Here is a 23,170-nt window from a genome sequence, read left to right on the forward strand (position 1 = left end):
TGGCGGAGGTGTGTAGTTGTGAAGTTGATGTGTGGGTGGTTGTTCACGAGCAGGACATAAAACTGAACACCACAGCAGCCTCTATATCAAATAATCAAGTCTTCACTTTCTTTTCCTTTCTCTTTCTCTTTTCTTTACTCCTCCTCCTGCGTTTCTTTGTTTGTATTTCATTCTCTCTATCTGTTTGCCCCGGGCAGGGGTGAGGTAGTGGAGGAACAGGCGCTGCAAACCTCACTATAAAAGGAAGGTAGCACAGAGCCGGCTGGTGCGGACTCTACTGGAAGAAAGTGAGGGGAGGTGCAGGGATCTTTGAAGCAATCGCTTGGTATTTGGGAAATATGCTTGTTAAGCTTCCCTGCAGGGAGTTAAATGAGAAGATTGATATCGCTCTGTGTGGTTAACATGAAGTTACCGTCAGCAGCTGGTTGACTGTACTCAGCATGAAGACTGGAAGCGGGAGGAAACAGCTCGTCTGGCTCTGCTGACACATTCAAACATTTCAGCAAACACCAGGAAATATTCACGTCCCAGTTCCAAAGCCCTCGAGTGGCTGAAGCAAATATGACTCTCGCTCATTGCCAGCAACTGAAGAAGATGTTAAACAGTAACGGCATCTGCAGAGGGCAGAGGTCACAGTGGATGAGTCCATCCATCCATCCATTCATCTATCTATCTATCTATCTATCTATCTATCTATCTATCTATCTATCTATCTATCTATCTATTCATCCATATCTCCATCCATCCATCGACTGATATCTTATCTAATGTGGGAGTGATTTGGTGCAGATCCAAATAAAAATCTGGATCTAGTGGATTTAAACGTGGTTCCATCAGGGGACTGTTGGGCCTTGGCCGAGGTATGAGTGCCATTCTAGTTCAGATTCTTCAATCAACTTGAGGTGCATGTCTTTGGATTGTAGGAGGAAGCTAGACAACCCCCCCCCCCCCCATGTCAGCTGGGATCGGCTCCAGCGCCACTCTGGGGCCGTAGATGATAAGCGGAATAGCTAATGGACGGATGGATGAACGATAAGAGGAAATGTGGCACAAGTGCTCTCTGTTAACACCATGTAACACTCACACACACACACACTATCTCACTCTCCATCGCACTATAGGGTGCATACAGAACGACTCAACACCTCGCGGTTGTTGATGGCTTCTCAGGAAGTACTGTCTGTTGACCTTCCAGGACACGAACTGCTGCTGTCCCCAGCCCCAAACCCCCCCCAACCCTTATCCCCGTCCACATCACTGGACAATTTTAGCCTTCAGTGCCGAGTCTGGCCATCGCAGAGCCTCTGGCAGGCCGCCACAGAAAGCTGCCAAAGCCGAGGAGAGCAGGGAGCAGCAAGGGGGGAGTTTGGCGGGGGGACTGTGGGAGAGAGAGAGACCAAGCACAGAACGGAGAAGGAGAGAGAGAGAGAGAGCAAGCAAGAGAGGGAGGGAGATGGAGAGAGGGAGAGAGCGAGAGAGAGAGTGTGTGTATAACTTTGGGGAACATGGGAAGAGGCAGCACAGAGAAGAAACTTTTCTGTGTTGACTGCTTTCTTTTGGACTTTTTCCACCTTTTATCAAAGAGCTCAGTGTTGACGGAGCGGAGACAGAGGGAGGATCATTTGTTTGCTTTTGTAGCTTAAGAGTTATTTCTCTGTTTTTGTGTTCAACAGGTATTATCTTGTTTTTGTTGCATTTTTTAAAAATCACATCATCTCTGTCTGAGGTTTGAAGAAGGGATCATCGCACATCTGAAATCCCTCCGAACATAGCTGCAGCTCTCTCCAGCTTATACACAAACACACACAGACACACACACACACACACACCTGTTGTTACTGAGGATTCCCCAGGAGCGCAGTCATGGGCATCTGTGTCACTGTTGTTGCTTGAGGGGATCTGTGCGTCCGTGCAGCTGTTATCTGGAGGTGGCCTCCTCGGTGAACGCTGCAGTAGAACCTGCCAGTTCAGGGTCAAGGAGGGGAGATGTCATCCTACTACCCACGCACCAAGGACCTGACCCGCACCAGAAAGTCCCTGACAGAGTCTCCACCGTCCTCTCCGTCCCCTACAGACAAAAACTACAGAGTAAGAACTGAAAGTTTTTCACCCTTTGTTGATTTTGAACTGGTGTCACCAATTTACCAGGTTAGATGTGTTTAATTCATTCATCTGTAGTTAAAGCTGATTAAAATTAATGATATTAGAATCTATAGTCAAGTAACTTTGCCGTATGGTCATCCAAACTTAAAGAAACTTGAAGAAAGTATTTGATTTTCTGTAGATCTTGGTGACTTCTTTTCCGGATTTAGACTAAATCTTCTAAGACATGACAGCAGAAGCCAAGTGAAGTCGAGTCAAAGTTTATTTACACATTTTAAAACAACCACAGTTGACCTAAGTACTGTACAGGATTAAAATACGAACAATAAAATGATATGAAAATAAAGCAAGAGAATAAATAGAAAATACAAAAGAAATACAACTTTAAACATCAGCGATACAAGCTCTGTGTAAAGTACAGCTAATACAGTTAGTGGATTAACTGCTTTGTCTATTAATATAATATTAATATGACTCAAATTTGAAAAAGTCTGTGATTTCAGCCTCTTGAATGTGAGAAGCTGCAACTGTTCATGATCTTTCTCAGTATCAGTAAACATACCAATCATCTGATGTTTTTTTTTAGATAAAGATAAAATAACTTGCAGATTAACTGATCGCAGAAAGTAATTGTTAGTTCGGTAAATTATTCATGTGTTTGGACAAGTGCTGTTATGTGTGTATTTAAAGTTAAACAAGCACAATTTCCCCATCTCATAACAAGATTACTATCTGATCCAGGTATTTCCTGTTTTTCCTATTTTCTATGATTACACTCATTTGATTGAGTAATCGTCACTAAACAACTTAAAATAACTTGATTAAAAATGAACAAATACTTTTAAATCACTCATCAATTCTGTTTATATTATGATCCATGAAAAAGAAGCGAGTATTTGCTCTGAAGAATCCGTCCAAACTTTCTGTAAAAGACGTTTGGATAGAAACTGTAATTTCCTGTTATGTTTCTCTCTGACTCTAAGTGGCTTATTCTCCAGGGCGTTGTTTGACTGTAATGTTTATGTCGGTGCATCAGACTGAGCTGGACTCTGTCACAGACGCTTTTAAAGCGACAGACAGATGCAACAAAATATGGAGCAGTGACAGTGACTCAGTCTGTGCTGGGACATGTACAGTAAATGTCATGCAACCCTGCAGACACTGGCGTTACAGTGCAGCCGCTGAATGCCACCAGTCTTCTGCTCTTTTCAAGACGTGTCAGTGTCCTTGTGTCTGTGTCTCTGGTGAAACTCTGGCGTTAATTTGCAGTGATGTCAGCCCAGTTTGAATTGGCAAAGTGTTCATGGGAGAAACAAAGCCGTGCGGAGGGAGGGGAGTCGGATTGATGCAGTATTTTTAGCACATGTCACAATGTTTTGATGAGAACCTGATCGTCTTTAGTTAAACACAATGTGTGTTACGGCTGTGAGCAGCAGGAAGAGGTAGAAACATCAACACATTACAATTTTAGGTATTTGTACTTTACTCGAGTATTTCTATGCTCTTTTATAATTCTATACCTACTCTATAAAGTTCAGAGGGAAATATTCAGCTGTATTTGACAGCTTTAGCTACTTGATATAATACCACACATACAACATATATAAATAAAAAACAAAACGTGCATCTCAACATTTTTGGTTCGCAACATTGCAAAAATGCTTTTCTGTGAGTTCAGATAGTCTGTAGGTTGTTTGCAGCTCCATCAAACATCTCATATTTTTATTTAAAAAAACGATTGAAGCCAAAATAAATGCAGTTTTGCAATATTTAATAATAAAAAGCAGGATTTAGAGATTCGTTTGCGACAGAATATACATTTATATGCTAGAATTGAAGTTTTCCTTTCATTTGTACAGTATTAATTTAGCCCTGATCGTCCACATTTATCTCATTACCCAGCTGTGGCTCAGGAGGTAGAGCATCCACTAACCAGGAAGTCGGTAGTTTGATCCCTGACTCCTTCATTCCGCCTGCTGAAGTGTCCTTTGGCAGGACACTGAACCAGACCTGTCAGTGTATGAGTGATGGAGAAAGTGCTGCACATAGATGCACTGTATGAACGTGTGTGTGTAAATGGGTGAAGTGCAAGTAGAAAAGTATTGTATATATACAGACCAGTTTCTAGACCATGTACTTGTAGGATTAGATGTAGGAGGTTTACTTGTAATGGAGTATTTTTACAAAGCAAAAGAGGGAGGGTGTTTTCTCAGCGGCCATGAAGGTCTCAGATGTGACTCAAAGAGACTGAAGTGAGGAAAGGTGGAAGAAAAGTCTTTTATGGAGAGAGAGAGAGAGAGAGAGAGAGAGAGAGAGAGAGAGAGACACTCAGAGTTTCCTGCTGCGGTCGACCTGTCAGCTCTGAGGTGGAGATGCTGTGACAGAAGAGCAGGGACACAAAGAGACAGAAGTGAGATGAGGGGTAATTGGCTTTTGAAAACTGCTGTGAACAATTTCATTTATACCTCCGAGCAGTGAGCTCACACAGGCAGCCTGTGTGTGTGTCTGTGTGTGTGTCTGTGTGTGTGTGTGTGTGTACCCCTGACCCTCTGCGCCCTCCCCTGCTGGTGTGCATTGTTGGTCCTGGCAAACCATAAAACTGGAGGCAGTTGTGTTCACAGAGCGCCCGTAGTCATGGCATGCACCCGTCCGTCTGATACAGAGTGACACCCTGTTGTCCCCCCCCCCCTCCTCTTCCTCTCCTCCTGCATACATGTGCCACTTCTGACTCCCTCTGTTTTTCCCTAACAAGGGAATCCGATTGGTGCGGCCGCCATCAGAAATAGAATTTAAAGTATGATTCAGCATCTGGCTCTGGTTCAACGCAAACCGAAAACATTTCACGATGCAGGAATACATGGTAGCGGCGCGCACGCATGACTGTAAAAGGCTCGGATGAATCCCACGGGCCTCATCTGGAATTAAGTGAGTTAAGAAACTCATTTCACCAATTCCCCTAATCCTTCAGTGTGAAATAGATTTCTGCATAGGAACTAGTAATCTTGAAACGGGTGGTTCATATCCGTGCGAGCGTGATGATTTATTCATAAAGCCAGAGGTCCAATCATCCCGGCTGATTAGCGAATTTCCAGCGAATCTGATCGAGGCGCTGTGAGATCAGAGTGAGTGAGAGCTCCTCTTGGCTCCATCCTTGGCCCTTCTTCGTCTGAGGTCACGGAGGTCTGTTTTTTCCTGGATAGCTCTGCTTAAGCACATGACCACATAAGGACAGGCAGCGCTGGCTCAGTTATGTAAACACTTGCTGAGGAATAGCTCCGTCGACGCTGTGTGAAACATCCCCTAACTCACCCAACGCGAGCACGGGAATAACTGTTCCTTTTACACATAAATTGTCCTGGAGTAACGCACATGCTTCTAACGTGTTCTACATCTGCTTCTTGTCTCCGACGGCTCCGGCTGCGGCACAAGACGTTCACTGCAGCGTGTTTCCAAACAGAGAGGTTTCTTCCCCTGGCAAGAGAGCAGCTCCAAAGCTCTGAATGTTTGGGGGTAACGTGAAGGAGACAACAGCAGATCATGGATCAGTTTGGCCTCAGATATTCTCTCTTTCTTTTCCAGTCATGCTCCTCTCATGGGACACGTGTGTCATCTTCTGGATGTTCTCATGTTTACATGTTATACTGGAGATCCTGTGTGTTCACGTTGTACACGAGCACAAGGAGGCAGACATATAGACTACACCTACACCAGGTTTGTGCTCATTAGGCCCGTCTTACTCTGAAAACCAAAATCTGTAAAGATGGACAACATGACAACTCTTTAAAAGTGAAGCCAAATCATCTGGATCGCCCCCTGGTGGCTGGCTGCAGTACAGGTCATAAACCTAGCCTCCTCTTCCTGGGATGTGGACCAAACCAAAAGCATTCTCAAAGATACACCCCCCAAAAAAAACATAGTTAGAACTTATACATAAATATATACATTGGAGCTCAGACTGACTCACAATTGGTCGAGAGCATGTGTCAACAGCACCTCGCTACAGCAGCTCCGCCCCCTTGTCACCACTGCGGCAGAATCTGCCTTCAAATTACGTCAAAAGTGCAAGATGGCCGCCCCCGTATCCAGGATATTTTAGCTTCAAGAGGGAGTGGAGACGTGTCGTCCATCTTTATAAACAGTCTTCGCTGAAAACACAGCAGTTAGAGACAAGAAATATACAAACAACTGCTGAGAATGTAGCACAACATCCAAACCGCACAGTTGTTATTGTGGTAACTGTTGTTGCTCTATAACTTTTTAAGGTCTCTGAGGTATCTTACTATATCTATATGTGCCTTGAGATAAGCTATGTTGGGATTTGCCGCTTTACAAATAAAAGTGAACTGAATTAAAATAGCAACACATTCAGTCGGCTGTGTGATCGCCACAGGCTCCTGTGGACCGGAGCAGCGGCAGCTCAAACCTGCCTGCTCTCAGTTTGCAGTCTGAGGTCAGCGGCCGACCCGTCACACCAGAGATACTTAGCTCCTGATGTCATGATGTCATCTTGATGCTGCAGGCATTTGCGCTGCAGCCTCCTATTCTAAAAGATTAACTGGGCTCACCGGGGAAGTTTGACCCGCGTGAACCCTGTCGCCGCGCTGACGGGGTGAGTTGTGTCTCACTTCTGCGCTCGCTCTCTCTCTCTCTCTCTCTCTCTCTCTCTCTCTCTCCTGCGGGGCCTTCGGGGCCTCTGAACACGCTGCAATAATTCACTTGGAAGTTTTGTTTTTCCTCTTTGTTGTCTCAAGATAGAAAAATATTTCACTGACTGCCAAGCCTCTGTTTGCTGTTATCAAACAAATAAATCTGGGTCTATCCACAGCGGTTCTCATGCTGTGATCAAGCTAACGTGGTTTTTTTCTTCTCTTGTCTTCCAGCATGAAAGACTGTCGAGGTAAGAATCAGGTGCTGCTTTTTTATCCTCAACTCCCTGAAATAAATAAATGAATGTCCTGGATTCAGTAGCACGGTGTACAGAGTATGATGTGTGTTGCCTCCAGATACGACTCCAGTGGAGAGGGTGCGACGGACAGACCACTGGGCCGCACCAGCTCTTACACGCGCAGAGAGACGAGACTGGCCTCTCTGAGTAAAGAGCCGGACTCCACCGCCAAAGACTACAAGAAGGTGGTGACTGTTTGATTCAAAGAGTATTTTTAGCAGGGTCTGTGTTTATAATGCTCCTACAAGGGCAAACAGATGGAGAGATAATTGAACTTTGATTGAAAAGATATTTTCACCCTTTTCTGTTTCTTTGTTGGTTTGTGTGTTTGTTTTTCGGCCGAAATACACAAGAACTACTGAGCAGATTTCCTTGAAACTTGGTGGGAAGATGAAGAAAGGGGCGGATCCAGGAATTTGTTATTCGCTTTATTTAATGTCGCGAAATTGGGCATTTCCCTGATTTCCTAGTGCCCAGTGGTGTATAAATAAATACACAAAAATGTAATCAAATAAAAGTCAAACTAAAAGCATCACATTAACTTTTCTATTTGAGTAAATGTAAATAAGTATTTGCCGAGTGTATCTATTCCCTAATGCAGTTGTCTACTCCATCATTATGGCTCAGTCTCCTTCATTAGTGAGGCTGCTGCTGCTGCTGCAGGAGGAGGCGGGATCTAATTTTCCCTGCCTGCTCTGATTGGATCATTGGACCAACTCCCCTCACATTGTTGGTTACTTTTAAAAATATAAAAACCATGTGACTGCGTAGTGATAATATGTATTTTGAAAAAAATGTAGTGGAATAGAAAGTACAAATACTAAATTTGCTGATATATATGGTGGAATAAAAGTGAAAAGTACCTGAAAATAAATCTACTCTCAAGTACAGTACAGATACTTGAAAAATGCACTTAAGTACAAATATGAAGTAAATTTATACAGTCCATGGTTATAATGCTCGGATAGATTTAAAGGGACCGTTGGGCCATTCTAGATCATTAAATATTGCATAATCTTTTTCGCCGACTTAATAAGAAACTCTTTTTTAACGCTTTTCCTCCATCTTGGTTTTCTTCTGTACTCAGATGTATGCAGAAGCTTTGCACGAGAACGACCGGCTCAAGTCCAGGTTGAACGACAGCAAACAAGAACTGGTCAAGATTCGCTCTCAGCTGGAGAAAGTCACTCAGGTACACACACTGTCAAGTTCAGTCGTCTCCTGTCACCGCTGCACCATCGTGGGTCTTTTCCCACGGGTGTGCAGCAGGAAGGTCACGACTGAATACTTCATGACTCCAAAATATGTACAATAACAGCACCTTTCTGACTTGCAGAGGCACGAGAGGATATCAGAGAAGTCTTCAGCACTTGAATCGGAGAAAAGGGTGAGTTGCCTCTGCAACCTTTTGGCATTTATCAAAGAGGGATTCAGCTTTTCTCTTGGTCTTGTTCTTTATAATTTAGTTTTGTCTTTAATTATAGAGTAATGGCCTTTTACAGAGGGTTATTTACCTCAGTTGTTTCATCTTCGTTTACAGGAAAAACAAGCACTTGAGAAAAGAGTGTCAGACATGGAGGGGGAGATAAAGGTCAGTCCCTGCAAAAATAAAATGTGTATAATCACCCGGGGTTATGATGGCATCTACATGCCTGTGTTGTTTTTTTTTGCCCAACAACAATAACACTAACAGTCTTTGAGAGCACGAACCTCCAGCCAAGTCCCTCTCACTCACGCTAAATGTAGCACATGAAGGGTTTTTACAAAGCAAAACACACACACACACATATATGTATATATATATATATAAATACTCTCCGGGGTTGTGCTTAGACAGGTGGGTTTGGAGTCAAGGAGAAGGAAGGTTAATGCTTTAGGCTCATTACCCACAGTGCTCTGCTGGGCCACTTCCTGCCAGGCTAAGGAGGAGCCTGTGCCGCTGCTCCCCTGCTCCACTTATCCCACTGTTGGGGTGAACATTGTGACCTAGTTCCAGCTGAATACCAAAACCCCGTCCAAGAGCAAAAGACCTGCTTTTGTGAGACATTCCTGCACCGCACTGTGTGTACTCTGCTTCACAAAGCAACACAGGACATCGCAGCAGAGGGATTTCAGGCCTGAGCGCGCTGCACTTTATTCTGAGCAGAGGCAGTAGAGAGGAAAATTACACAACAAGGTTAAAGTTAAATTTTTATGACAAATCATTGCAAGATTGTTATGTTCCTCAAGAGGAAGGAAATAATGTCTGCGTGGAAATATAATTTTGCCGGCGCTGAAGAGTACACACGTGCAGCAGTGTGGTTTCGCCAGCAACAGATGTCTGACACCCATGTTGTCGTGGTTCCCTCAGCAGGACGCCCCACTGCGGTTCCGCTGTGGGTACCAGCCCTGAGGGCGGGCTGTTCTCAGGGGAGGGGGGATGGTGAGTGGTCGCTATGACGCTAAGGTGTGATTGACACCTGCCTGTCACTTCACTTGATTCTGTTTACACGTGTGGACATTTTAGGCTCAAATATTCCAGAGCTGTACACTTCACACCTCAGGGAGCTGGAATGTCACACACCCACAAAGTCACTTGTTCCTGTTTAGCACGATACAGATCCTCCACAGGGGGGAGCTGTTCGGTTGATGTTAGATTAGTCGTACACGTGTAAAACCCACGCCACCTGGTGGAAAGGAAAAATAGCAGCAACACCCATGGACATGTTGTCTTCAATAAGCAAAACCAAATCACAGATGCTGTCAATTTAACACTTACACTGAAGTGAGCGTTACAAGTGTTGCTGTTGTGTTCACATCAAATTGCGAAGTGTATTTCTCGCACTATGAGATCACTTACAAGTCAATTCAAAGAGGGAAATAGATGTGAATTGCACTTAGCGACGGGAACTGTGTGAATGATACGATGTGATTGACAGATGTGATTAAAGATGCTTCACTCACTCGCGAATGCCAACCAAACTTGACTGGTCATCCTCAGGCAGAGCTGGAAACGTCAGTCATCCGGACGCAGCTCCTGGAGAAAACACATTTCTAGAGGTGGTTTCTCCAGGTATATAGTAGCAATTGTAGTAACGTACTCTTGCGTTACTCACACACGAGTAAACCCGAATGATCCTGCAGCCAAACTCCTGCGAGAAACATAACGTGGTAATATTTGGTGTGAACACAGCAATGCTACCTTTGAGACACATGAAGCTGGTTTACTGCTGTTACTTTTCCTGCCCACAGGGGGAGCAGCTTGGGTTCTGAACTCCTCAGGTGTGAAACTGCTGGTGCTGTGGCTCTGCATTCGACTGGGTCAAGTTCCGGGTGTTTCACATCCACGGCACCGTGTGTCCTTGTTTTTCCTTTTAAATGTGTGTCCACTTGGTCTTTGCAGGGTTTTATATTATATATATATATTAGGGAAAAAGCTAAATTCGCACAAACAACTTCTGAAACGAAATCGATAGCGACTGTGTAGAACAGAGAGCTCCAATTCAGGAGAGCGTAATGAAACGAAAGTGGTCTCACCTCACTCTGTCCTTTCCTCTCCTCTTGCTGAGGGCACCTCTACAGAAACTGTTTCATTCTAGAGGACATTTTATGCATGAACATCTGGGTCTCGAACACAGGCTGGTTTCTTCCTTTAGAAATGTGTTCTGGTGTTGTGAGAATGGAGCTGGATGTCTGCCTTGATGTCATCCTCTGTCATATTTATGTCTTGTGTCCTCTGTGTGTGTGTGTGTGTGTGTGTGTGTGTGTGTGTGTGTGTGTGTGTGTGTGTGTGTGTGTGTGTGTGTGTGTGTGTGTGTGTGTGTGTGTGTGTGTGTGTGTGTGTGTGTTCTGTGGTTTCCACCCAGGAATGGTGTCAAACCACAAACTTTCCTGTTGAGCCACATTGGGGTTTACCTCAAAGTGAGGACAAGAGGAGTGTGGGTACAGAGGGAGGGAGGAGAGGGAGGAATAATTTCCATCCCTTTGACTTAGAAGCGACTCGGCTCCTGCGTAAAGTCTGAAATCGTACAGTTTTAGTTTATGAGGATTTCTATGAATTTTAATTCCCTCTCCTCTCCGAATGTGTATAACAACACTTCAGCTCCTCGCCGCTCTCCACAAACGGATGATGAGCTCAAACCATAGACTGTTTACACAGATGGACGGCACGTCTCCAATTCCTCCCACTGTCCAAAAATGTAGCCACCCTATTTTTTATTGCATTAAATAACTAAATAAAATGAATAAAATGAGCGATTACAGTGTGATAAGTACCTACAATAACAGAAACTATCTCTGAGAAATGTTATGGTTGGTCCACGTCCCAAAGAGAGGAGGCTGGGTTTATGACCTATATTGGAGTCAGCCACCAGAGGGAGATTCACATAATTTGTGATCTTTGATTTGATATAAGAACGACCTAAAATGACAGAAACCACGTTAGAGAAATATGTATTTAACATGAACTTTCACTTTTTAGTTTGGTCCATGTCCCACCCGTTAACATGCAGGAGGCAGGGTTGAGACGCATACTGCTGCCATCCACCAGGTGGCGACTGAGATGTTTTGGCTTCACTTTTGGACTTGCATTCATGTCGTCCATCTTATTATATTCAGTCCCTGGGTCAAACCAAAGGAGACCTGGCTTTACACTTTGCTTGCTTGTGGCAGCTTCCTCTCTTCCTCCTCAAATCTTCCTTGTTGGGTAAATATTTGTTTCTGTAAGTGCTCTGATACGTGTCTCAGATCCAGATTTCTTCTCCCCCCTTCTTCCCTGTAAACAGTTTCTATGTGAGCTCTCTCTCTTTGCACACGGCCTGCCTCCCTGCACGCTCTCTCTGTCCTCCCCCTCTCTGTATCTCTCTCCTCCTCTGTGCAGGCTTTCCCTGCTCTGGCTCAGGTCCACACCTTGCGGAGGGTGAACGAGTGTCTCCTGGCGGAGAACAGAGCCATGCTGCGTGTCCTCGCCCGCCTCTCTGAGACGGCCTCCATGCCGGAGACGGAGGACCTCTGATCCCCCGACACCACCTGTCCTCCTTTCCTCCCCTCCTCTCCCTTCCTCAGCCACCTAACTTCTGCACTCCTCTGTCCTTCTGGTGCCTACAGCCCCCTCGTCCTCTGCTGTGTTCCTCTCAGGCAGGTCCTGCACCCTCCTGATGCTCACACACCTCCAACACTGCATGCCTCTTCCCCTGCACTCTTTTTAAAAAACACTATTCTCCTTCTGATCCCCCCCCTCTCTACAACATCTCTCATAAGCCCCCTTTGAAGTGTATTTTTACCCACATTAATTTTGCACGGGGCTTCACATGACATGATCAGTTGCATTATTTTGTTAAAGTACACATCAACAGTAGCTCGGCTGCATGAAGAATAAATGCATGTTATGGTGATTACTGATGTGGAAACAGTTAAATAAACACAGGCAGGTCCTGTGTAATGTGCTGTGTAATCAATGCAAAGTTGTTTGCCAAGAAAACAGCCTCTGTGGTCACTCTTCCATAGGAAATGAAATGTGTGAGATCATTAGACTCACAATGAAGTCGTGTAGAACACAGACACAGGAAGGGGACTCGTGCTGTTTCTCTGTGGATTTGAAATTTTTGTTTGTTTTTTACTGTCAGGGAAACAACAAATAAAGTATGGTAATTTAAAAGTAACATTTCTATCTATCTATCTATCTATCTATCTATCTATCTATCTATCTATCTATCTATCTATCTATCTATCCATCCATCTATCCATCTATCTATCTATCTTTAGAGGTACTGTATAGTGCTGGAAAGAAAGAAAGTGGAAAATGTCAAATAATTCTTTTAACTGGATTTAGAAAACAGCATCAGGACGTTTTCTGAGCTGAACGTTTGGATCATTTTTCCTCACATAGTAAAAGGTGACAAAGAAAATAAGACGTGATTTCCCACAGGTTCTGAACGTGTCGGTGTCGGTGCCTTCGCTCGTTTCCTTCGTTTCTTCTTCTACGTGTCACATCAGAGCAGCGGGTTAAAACTTTGACAAATAAGATAGTTATTTTTAGTCGTTTGCTCCTCATGAGAGACGAGACCTAGATTTTGAGAAGTTTGACCCTTTCTCAGCTTCCCTCTTTTTGACTTGATTCTCTTTCACTTCTCATCCGTCAAAGTCACGTCTCACTTGCATGATCAACTGCTGCAGAGCATGTCCTCATTGCCTGGCCTCCAACTCCACTGAGAAAAAACTTTGAGACCAACTTGTTTTTAGTAGTGATCCAAGTTATTTGGTGAACAGCCTCATTGTACCTGAGGCTTTAAATTGAAAAACTTTCTATCCACAAACAACTTCAACCTAGAGTGTGCCATGTATCTGTGATGTTTTAATGGTTTCCTGATATCACTTCTCTCCCTCTGCTCTCCCAGATCTTAACAGAGCTCAAGTCAGACAACCAGAGGCTAAAGGATGAGAACGGGGCGCTCATCCGAGTCATCAGCAAACTGTCGAAATGAAAAGATATGTGAGGCCCCATGTTCTCTGTGTGTGGACACTCCAACCCTGAAACAGCAGTTTCATTTCCCCCAGATATCACCAGTCGTGACTCCTCTCTGAGTTATGGTTATAATGGTGATTGGCCATCTGGGCTGCAGAAATAAATTCCCACTGGCGACTGGTGAAGTTCTAAAAGGTGTTGAGAAGTTTTCAGACATGTTTCACAATGTACGGTGGAGTTACAATAATTGTTTCTACTTGATTAGTTAGTGTCGTTTTGTCATATATTAATATTTCACATTAATCAAATAGGGACCAGTCGAACTAGGTTGTTCCAGACCTAGTTGAAACAAGTCCAGGGGTTTGCATGAAGGAACTGCATCTAATATAAAGTCACGTTTGTTGTCACATCCTGCACTGCAGAAGTTTTTTTAATGTTGTCTTATTTATGAACGGAGAGAGAAACCAATTATATCATTGATTTTTATTTTTTTTTATTACTCCAGTAATCAGCCGATCAAATTATAACGAGAAAAGTTTATCATTAGAACAAAATGTTTTCACGTAATTACGACAGGAAATGTGTCACGCGATAGAAATATTTATCGTCATAATCATATAATATATTTACTGCATCAAATTCTCACATTGAAACACAGTGATATGAAGTGTTATATCATTAAAACATTTTAATGTTATAACATGAAGCCTGTATCGTTGTAAATAATCTTCAAATTAGGAAACATGCAGAGAAAAGGTTTGATTCAGTTCTTCTTCATGTTGGGTTGAGACACGATGAGATTCTGCTGTTATGGTTATTTCGTGTGGCAGCAAAACTCTGACCTATCAAGTCGCATCTGGTTTAAACCCGAAGGAATATTTGACCAAACGGGTAAAACGAAGCCCTGCGAGCAAGAAACTGACCAAGGAGCTTCTGTTCCAGCAGATCATTTAAGTGTCCGTGCTGCAAGATGCAATTTTTGCGATAAAACTTAGATTGTCTCTCAAAACTCGAAACTTTGAAGGATAAAATCTTTAATCTGTCGGAAACCGTGTCAAGAAATACAAACTGAAATCTTTGGAATCCTCTATTTCCCTTCTCACTGAGGCATTTAAACTGTAAAACTTTCCTTTAGAAACCTGTAAATACATCATCAGCAACAGCAGCCAGTTCTTTAGATCATTTTGTGACCTTTTCAATCTAATCTGTTACTTTAATACGGCTTGTTTTTTAAGAAAACGTGCCTGAATGCACTTTGTAAATGACAGAGGCATCACTGGCAGCAAAGTATCACTTTCAGAATATTATATATGTTTCTAGTATAATCGATTATTTTCCAACCTCTGTGCCGCAGCTATTTGTGGTTTCAGAAGGCGTTTTTTATTTTTGGGGGTTTTACATGTTCTTCATAGTGGATCTTTTTATTTTTTATTTTGATCCAGTTAAATAATAATGATCATTAAATCCTCAGAATGGCTACACAGAAGAAATTGAGTACTATATTATGTTTTGTAACAGAGATATATTTATTTATTTATGTGTCTCTTAGTTTTGATCTTCACATGTTGTTTCTGTCAAAGGAATAAACCCGATCTGGTTGAGCCGGTGATGAAAACACTAAGATCAACATCATCCACCGGGAGATAAAACACTGCCGACATTTTAGATTCCATAAAACTGTCTAATATTCAATATTGAGCACAATCCAAAGCTTTGGGAAATATATTCTAAAAACCATCACTTGACTTTTAGCATAACTATGTTGTGAGAGAGAAAACTCAAGTTAAATTGATTATTGACTGTTTTAGTTGCCAGTTTCTAAGATACACCAAACTACATCTTATATAATATATCAGAACAACACTGCTTTAATCACCAACAGCTTTTGTTCTGCTCTTGTTAGAAGCTTGATTTAATGGTATTATTCAATATCTGGGCTCCTTCAATGACTTTGTTTACATGCACAGCAATATAATATCTATATAAAAACAATATATATATATACACCCAAATTAATACAAGTCTGAATAAGACACTGCCATGTCAACAGCTTTTCTTCAACCTGAATAAGGATAAACTCGAAATTAGCAAAAATCTAATGAAGACATGTGAAGTATTTCAATCTCACGCCCTGGGTTTGAATGTTTCTGTGTTCTAGGACATAATGAAGATATGATTAATAATCAGTAATAATCAGTCTATGCTCTGTACCATGTAAATGACAATATGAATGAAATATTCTATTAGTAACATATGTAAACATCATAATTAAAATGTTTTATCAAGAGGCCAATAGTCAGAATATTGCTGTCGAAGTTAACATAGTTATTGATCGATTTAAAAAATCTGAAATCTGAAAAAGAATCAACTGTCTTGTTGTTGTTCCTCCTGGAGCAAATCAAATCTTCCGTATTTCACAAGTGTTTTATTTATCTATGTCACATCATCATTTAATATATAAAACTGCCAGACTTCATTTTAATCACTGACATGAATGATTTCTGTCTTCTCTTCACCTGATGGTTGAACCACAGTCTCCAGATGTTTGATGTTTTCCTTTAACAGTGGTGATGGTTTGTGTAACACCACTAATTTCTTTGGTCACATCCAGTAAACTCAAATTTCAAAATAAGACACAGTACGTGTCACCTGTTCCTACATGTGCTGTGTCGAACTCTGAAAAGTTTCGAAATGTGTTGATGATAGTTTAATATGCACACGTTGGTTAACTCACTTTGTTTAATAAACCGTTAAAGGGATGGAGAAGTGTCTGTGTCACATCAAGCCCAACACACTGCATACTAAACACAAGGCAGTCATGGTAATTAAAAGGCCTTTATTTCCTATTTGTTTTTTTACAGAACTGGTAACACATATGATAAATTTGTAATAAGTTATTTGGTTCCCTTGATGACTTTATAAGGATCCCCAACGTTTGTCCACACAAGGGTCAAGAGGAGTTTGTGAGCAACGTTTGTGTCCAGTCAAGGGCTAAAGCATGCGATCCACAGTAGGCACAAGTACTGACATGAACACGCGCACCACGACACTAGACACGAAGAAACACAGCTAGAGGACACAACCCGGCTGCCCTCCGATGCTCTAAAAGATGACGAAGAAGAGAAAGAGGTGGGAAAAAAAGGAAGTCAAACCAAAAGAGTCTTGAGAATACAGTTGCATCAGGGACGAGGTGGAGGACTAAGCGCTCAAGAAGGGGAGTTTGGTTCGGTCCTGCATGTTTGGCAGTATACAGTATGTCCATGTTGTAAACATGAAGGCCGGCATTCTTTTTACGCTCAGCGAAAGCCGATTCACCGGGGAGCCCGATGAGTCCGCTTCCTGTTCAGCATCGCAATACTGATGGGACATCGCTGGAAAAACACATAAACAGGACAAGGACACAAACGGAAAAAAAACCTGGAAACGTCGTGGTGACACATCTCCGGCATCGATTCAAACACAGTCCTGCATTCTACATTAGACGTACACATCACAAGATTCGAAGTAAGAAAAAGAACAAGAAAAGACACAAGGAGTGATTACACATGTGCACAAGAATACAAAGAAGAAATACAGCGAGTAATAGAGGAGACAAGACGGCGTGTTTCAGAGCCGTGTCTTTACCTGCTGACAGGCGTCTCGACACAGTTTGACAGGGTGGAGGATGAGTTCCCTTTTTTTTTTTTGAATCCCAGCGTTTGTTTAAAACAAAAAACAGGAGAGGAAAACAACAAATGGCTGCTGTGTGACCGGTGCTCTAAAAACCTGCCCTGGCACAGCTGGAACGCCACAGTTTCAGATGCATTTGTGCAGAACGTCTGTTCGTACGTCTACGCCGATAAATCGACAGAACACGCTAAACCCCCCCGGATTTCAGATGGTTACACACACAGAGAGAGAGATGCACGTTGAACGATGAGCAATGTGACCAATGCATGCAGACCTGTACTGTATATTGTAATCATAATATTCCAGTGTTGTGTTTTTGCACCGTGTCTGCTAAAGGGCCTATATCTATTAAAGCACACGCACGCACACACACACTCACACACTCACACACACACACAGCTCCCAGTCCCCCATAGAACTTCATGGTCATGTGACTGCGGTGACCCCGAGCAGTGAAAGGAAACAAAGAAGTGTGCTGTAAATTTACCCGTGATCACATTCGCCTCGTCGCGCGACGCGTTCACGTCGAACCGACGCAGGCGACTGTCACCAGGCAGTGGCAGTATTTCTGAAAATCTGGAATTACACTCATCAGTGCATCATTTGGTCACAGTCAGTATTGATGGGACATTATAATATTGCATTAGATATCAAGTGTCGTCAGCGTCGCACGGCAGAGCTGACGATTGTTCCCGGGGGGGGCGAGAGAGGAGGCAGTTTACTTCAGAGGAAAAAAACTCAAGAGGTAAACTGGAAGAAATGGAGATTTGGGACGAGTTAGATGAGAAGATTGATTATTGATTGATTTGTGTGGAGCCAGGACACGGTTAGCTGAGCTTTGCACGTAGAACGGGAAAAAAGCTGATTTAAATGCTATGTCTCGTTTTTTAAACAAACAAACAAACAAACAAACAAACAAACAAACAAAAAATAAAGGTTATATCTTATATTTTAAAATAAAGAAATAATTTAAAAAATACACCCTAGAATCTAAAAGTCCAGCTACTTCCTGTCCCAATGCGATAACTTCCTGGAGTCTTCCTTTACAGATGCTGACAGCTGTATTTTATCTGGCTAACTGTTTCCCTTCGGTTCCAGTATTCTTGCTAAGCTAAGCTAACATCTCCTGGCTCCATCTTCATATTAAGCACGTGGGACTCGTATCGATCTTCTAATCTAACTCTTTGCCAGAGAGGACATTTCTCTACAAATTTAAAAACTATTTCTTGTAACCCACAAAACTTCATATATTGTCATATACATTTTTATATTATTTTCATACTATGCCATGTAGTTGTGAAAATCATAACTTAATGCATAGTTCTATGGGAGGGATTCAGACCTAAAACCTGGAGCGACACTCGTTCAAGTTTCTCTCTCGTTTGCTTCGATGTCGTCGGAACTCGACACTTAATCGTTTGAGACGTTTGCAAAGTGGCATCACGTCAGCAGCGGAGTGTTTTTTTTAACTGTACATGTCGTCACGAGCACAATCTGCTGCTGAAGTGGCAGAAGAGAAACTTAAAGAGCGACCCAGTCTGGTTCATAAATTGCACTCGGCCCAAGAATAGAACACACTCTTGTATTTATATATATATATATAATATCATTTTCGCAGTATTAGTGAGGAGTGGTATTGTATCTAGTATTCATACTATCAAAACAAGGCATATACATTACTAATCACAATACTGTAAAATCAGCTACCTCTATGAAACAAGGACATCAACAGCTCTGAAAGTAGAAAAACACACAGTCACTCTACTAAAGTCACAACTGTTCCCGACGCTCACGTATGTACAGTGACGTGGAGTTCGCCCCCTCGATGAACAAAGACCTCTGAGCGGAATGTAAAAGAGAGAAACACTGGCCGAGGAAAACAAAAAACAAACAAAGACGTCAGATATTCTTTTTTCTTTTTCATTATTAAATAAACTCCAGCTACTCAGCTGAGCTCTAAAGAGTTAGTGCTTGAGTTTTATGGCTTTAGTTTTTATCTTATTCATTTATCTTGTATAATACACGTACACGTTATTGTATAATCAACACAGTAAAAGAGACACAGTCGTGGAGGGTTTTCAGGTCGTTTAAATAGACACGGTAAAAAGAAAAGAAGAGAAAAAGGAAAAGACGGAGAGAAGAAGGGATTCCAAGTGGTTTGTGTTCACCGGAATGGGATTATTCATCTTTTTTTGGCCCCTGGAAATGAATTGTACATAAAGATATGATCCAACAGACTTGATTCTGGGTTTGTACTGGCACAAATAATAACTCCTACAATCCACCTACAGATTGCAGAATTATTCAACCTTCTTCTCTGTAGTTATTTCTGAAAAAAACAACAACAAAAAAAAACACCATAAATCGCCAAATCTGCTGTTAGAAAAATCGTATGGACTTGGACAACCCCAGATTGCAAATATTAAAAATCCAAAACATATAAAAAAAGTAATAACAGCAATGACATTTAAAAAAATAAATCAAACAGTGGCCTTCAGATAAAAGCTGAAAGAAAACATATATATGGAAGATAAATGGCATCAAATAAAAAAATAAAATAAAAGCGGTTTTGATCACAAGGAATTAGATAGCAAGCATGCGGCTACATTTTCATCCTACATGAACTCACACACGGTACTGGACGACACACTTGCTTTTTTTTTTCAGGCGTGGAAAGGTTCTTATTAGTAATAGTCCTGTAATAGCTGTACTGTATGACATTCTCTCCAATGACCCTCATGGAAAATAAATACACATTTGTTTCATTTAGAAAATATACAGTGCATCTTTTTTTTTCTTTTAATCCCCTTCGTCGTGTTATTAAAATGACAAATGACACCCACTTACGTACACGAGATATTTTTGCTTCGTCTCTAAAACATGCTCTTATGTACAGTATTTTTGTATAAACATGCAGTATCAACGTGTATGAACTATGTATATAGGCAAAACTACACACCGATGGGTTTGCTTGATTGCTTCCATGTTGCCTTTTCTTTAGTGTTGCTTCATCAACGGAAAAGGAAAGAAGGATGATGGCGAGTAAAACTGAAACGTGACCATGGTCTGTGTTTGGTTATAAAAACATAAAGAGTTTCCAACAGAGAGAAAGATACAAGAGCCAACATTCATTAAATTAATAAAAAGGAAACAGTGGTGTTGACTGCTTTTGATTTACATGTATTTTTGTTATTTTACAGTCCACGTATAGTTTTTCGCTGTTGGTGCTCACACACAGATTTTAATTGAGGTTCTCTGGAGTCCCAGCAGCAGGATTTTTAATTTCCAATTAGGTTTTTTCGCCAATTTATTTCAGGAATTGGATTTTGTCACAGGACGTTGGAATATTAATTTCCAAATGAATCGATGACATTCTGTGGATGAGCAGCATTAGATCCGGTCCATGTGCAGACCTGTCTGTTGTGCCACAGAAAAATTCAAACCTCACAACATTTTACCACGAGAAAAAAATAAAAAAATAATTACACAATCACAGAACAGAATTAATACCCAGTAGTGCAATTAAATTCGACAGTTTGGTAAGCTGTGTATTCAAATACACACGGATCAGTGCCTTCTTCCAGACCATTTCCTTTCAATCAAGTGAGGAACGCAATATGCAAACACATAAAAAAAAGCTGAGGCATAAAACAAAAAAAGCAAATATAACGCACTCCCTCGCTCGCTTTTTTTTTGTTGTTTTTGTTTAAACCCAGCTAATCTTAACACAAACAATTAAAGCTCTGGTTTCTGAGGGTACTTAAACGTAACATTTGGATTTTAAAGTGCTTGAGGAATAAAATGGGAAAAATAAATACAGCTTTATCAATAAAAGACAAAAAACAAAGAGGGAAAAAAGAGGAGAAGAGAGAAATGAAGAGAACAACACCGCTGACTGGAAGGCGTCCCTGGTAGTTGAAAATTGCTTATTTTGTTACTTGGAAGGCTTGTCTCCTTTATGACTGTAAGACGGTTATAGGGATTTCTTTGAAGTAAAACCCTTGTGTCAAGTCCATGACTAATGGCAGTAGCACTGAACAAGTGAGATACAGAATCGGAGGCGTTGGGGGGAGGAGGAGGAGGGTGGGGGGGTGGGGTGGTTGGTGGTGGACTGCGGGCAGTAATCGACACTCTGTAAATATCATGTCGTTTGGTGGTTGGAATCAGTCTCTGTTGCACCCGCTCTGATATTTCCTCGCTTTTTGTTGTTCACACGACAGACGCAGCCTCTTTTCGCACACACACACACACACACACACACACACACACACACACACACACACACACACACACACACACACACACGCGCACGCATGCACGCACACACACACACGCACGCACGCTTATTTTCTTTTAAAATCCATCCTTTCCTCCCTCTCCCCTGATTTATTCCATTTCATGGATAAACTAGCACTAGTCATGAGCCTTACGTCACAGAAAAAGGGAAGTTTTTGAAAATCCGACATTTCTTTTCCCGTCAAGTGGAGGAGTAGAATAATAACAATAATACGAAGAATAAGAATAATAATAACGACCCGTTTAGAAAAAAAGGCATGGAGCTTCAGTTTCCTCTCAGTTTTCCTGAGACGAAGGGTGGGCGTGTTAACGAATCGAAAACGGCAGTGTGTTTGTGGGTAACCGGATATGTGCTTATCCCTACTGGCTACCCAGCTCTAGGAATGTACTTCAAACTAACAGAATCATCTAGTATGATCACTGGCAGGTGTGAAACATGGTGCACGATACACCGAAGGAATGGACCTGCTTGTGTTATTTCTCTGTCCTATGGCAGTATAAAGCATTTTATTATTAAGCGCTATTCTAAGCAAACTGTGTCACTAAAGGGAAGGGCTGAGAAGAACACTATGAGTGAACGTTATGTTTTATCCCCTCTATCACCAGATTCCCGTATAGCACTCTACCTGTTCTTTATAGTCTCCTCTGTATTCTTATTAATGGAACCACAACCCCAATACAAAAATAGATTTAAAGGAAATCAACGGAGTCTCTGTCCATCCTGATAACTTGTCTTCTTTTGTCACGACCTAATATAACATGATGCTATTTTTTTTAAACTATATTTCCCCATCATGTCGAATGGTATCTATGGATCTTTTCAAAGGTGGCAGTGGGAGAGGAGGAGGAGGAGGAAGAGGAGGGTGGGGGAGTGGATGTAAAGTCGAGAGGAGGAGGAGGAGGGGGGAAGGGGGTTGATCTTCTGGAATATACACTGATATGTGGGGCCTGATGGGAGGATGCGTGGGGAAGAGAGGTGTGGGTGGGGACGATGTGGTCTGGTGGGGTTTACTTCTTGGCCGTCAGGGCTGCGAGGGAAGCGTCCACCTCCTCCTCCGGCTGCAGCGGATGCCACTGGGCGATGGGACGACGGGGGTTGGCCAGCATGTCGGACCAGTGTTTGAGCCCGGCCCCCGTGGACTTGCTTCCCACCCAGATCTTGCCGATGGCGTCGTTCTTGCCAATCTTGTCGTAATCCAGCACGGTGATCACGGCTTGGATTTTCTTGGGGGGAAAAAACGAGGAGGAAAAGCATTAAAACGGGGGGGTTGAGAAAGTCCTAATTAACACATGGATATAACAATCATCCAAAGTATAGACACAGAAAACGGGGGAACCCATGTTTTTAACAAGGGAGTAATTGTAGTGATTGGTGCAAAGTGGCCAGATGCTGGTGCCAGTTGTACTTATTCAGCCTCCAGCAGGGTCTCGGCTCCTGCTTTCTTATCTCTCTATGTACACGCAAGATTTTAATTGTTGCATCGAATTTGATAAATTAGTTTTGCATGTTTGATTTATTTGCCAAAATAAGCACATTGGAAATCAATAAGCCTGCATCATAAAGCATAGTCCACTGTTTCTTATATGAATATTTTATACATTTACAGCCTAAAAAGTTTTTGCTGAATAACTTACGTGACATTAGTGGGATAAATAAATCAATTATCAAAAATCGGTGTCCAGTTTATTAGGAACACTCTGATTTAAGTATTGCT

The 23,170-nt window shown here is 42.1% G+C and overlaps 2 protein-coding genes and 1 long non-coding RNA gene across 9 annotated transcripts in view; 1 reads left to right on the plus strand and 2 right to left on the minus strand.

The window, feature by feature from the left end:
* Positions 1-1,447: 1,447 nt before the first annotated feature.
* Positions 1,448-14,644, plus strand: LOC117764422 (protein phosphatase 1 regulatory subunit 12B-like). Of its 4 annotated transcripts, none has more exons than XM_034590185.1 (8): positions 1,448-2,088; positions 6,984-7,000; positions 7,107-7,233; positions 8,136-8,240; positions 8,385-8,435; positions 8,589-8,639; positions 11,907-12,167; positions 13,423-13,558. In XM_034590185.1, the coding sequence occupies exons 1-7, from the start codon at positions 1,987-1,989 to the stop codon at positions 12,039-12,041; spliced, it is 588 nt and encodes a 195-aa protein (XP_034446076.1). In that variant the 5' UTR covers positions 1,448-1,986; the 3' UTR covers positions 12,042-12,167; positions 13,423-13,558. The 4 variants fall into 4 exon arrangements, with proteins under 4 accessions (XP_034446076.1, XP_034446078.1, XP_034446079.1 ...); XM_034590188.1 differs by lacking the exon at positions 11,907-12,167 and adding an exon at positions 9,399-9,470 and having other exon boundaries at positions 1,450-2,088; positions 13,423-13,554; XM_034590187.1 differs by lacking the exons at positions 11,907-12,167; positions 13,423-13,558 and adding an exon at positions 8,941-9,252.
* LOC117764426 lies at positions 1,818-18,028 on the minus strand. The gene is made up of 3 exons (XR_004614389.1): positions 17,380-18,028; positions 10,518-10,523; positions 1,818-1,829 (listed from the first exon to the last, which is right to left on the minus strand). It is a non-coding gene; the product is annotated as an uncharacterized LOC117764426 (long non-coding RNA).
* A 1,793-nt stretch (positions 18,029-19,821) lies between these two features.
* Positions 19,822-23,170, minus strand: part of LOC117764416 (synaptotagmin-2-like) — a 53,351-nt gene continuing 50,002 nt past the window's right edge. For 3 of the 4 annotated variants that reach the window (XM_034590174.1, XM_034590173.1, XM_034590175.1), the window contains one exon: positions 22,222-22,679. In XM_034590174.1, coding sequence (XP_034446065.1) covers positions 22,464-22,679 — 216 coding nt within the window. In that variant the 3' untranslated portion in view covers positions 22,222-22,463. Of the gene's footprint in view, positions 22,680-23,170 lie in introns of all 4 variants that reach the window. The other variant, XM_034590176.1, reaches the window with a different exon arrangement.

This window comes from Hippoglossus hippoglossus, chromosome 7 (genome assembly GCF_009819705.1).
Source record: "Hippoglossus hippoglossus isolate fHipHip1 chromosome 7, fHipHip1.pri, whole genome shotgun sequence".
In the NCBI taxonomy this organism is placed as follows: Eukaryota; Metazoa; Chordata; class Actinopteri; order Pleuronectiformes; family Pleuronectidae; genus Hippoglossus; species Hippoglossus hippoglossus.

Coding starts and splice junctions, on each gene's coding strand:
- LOC117764422 (XM_034590185.1), top strand. CDS start 1,987: ATGTCATCCTACTACCCACGCACCAAGGACCTGACCCGCACCAGAAAG. Junction 7,234..8,135: donor CCGCCAAAGACTACAAGAAG/GTGGTGACTGTT, acceptor TTCTGTACTCAG/ATGTATGCAGAAGCTTTGCA. Junction 8,640..11,906: donor ACATGGAGGGGGAGATAAAG/GTCAGTCCCTGC, acceptor TCCTCTGTGCAG/GCTTTCCCTGCTCTGGCTCA.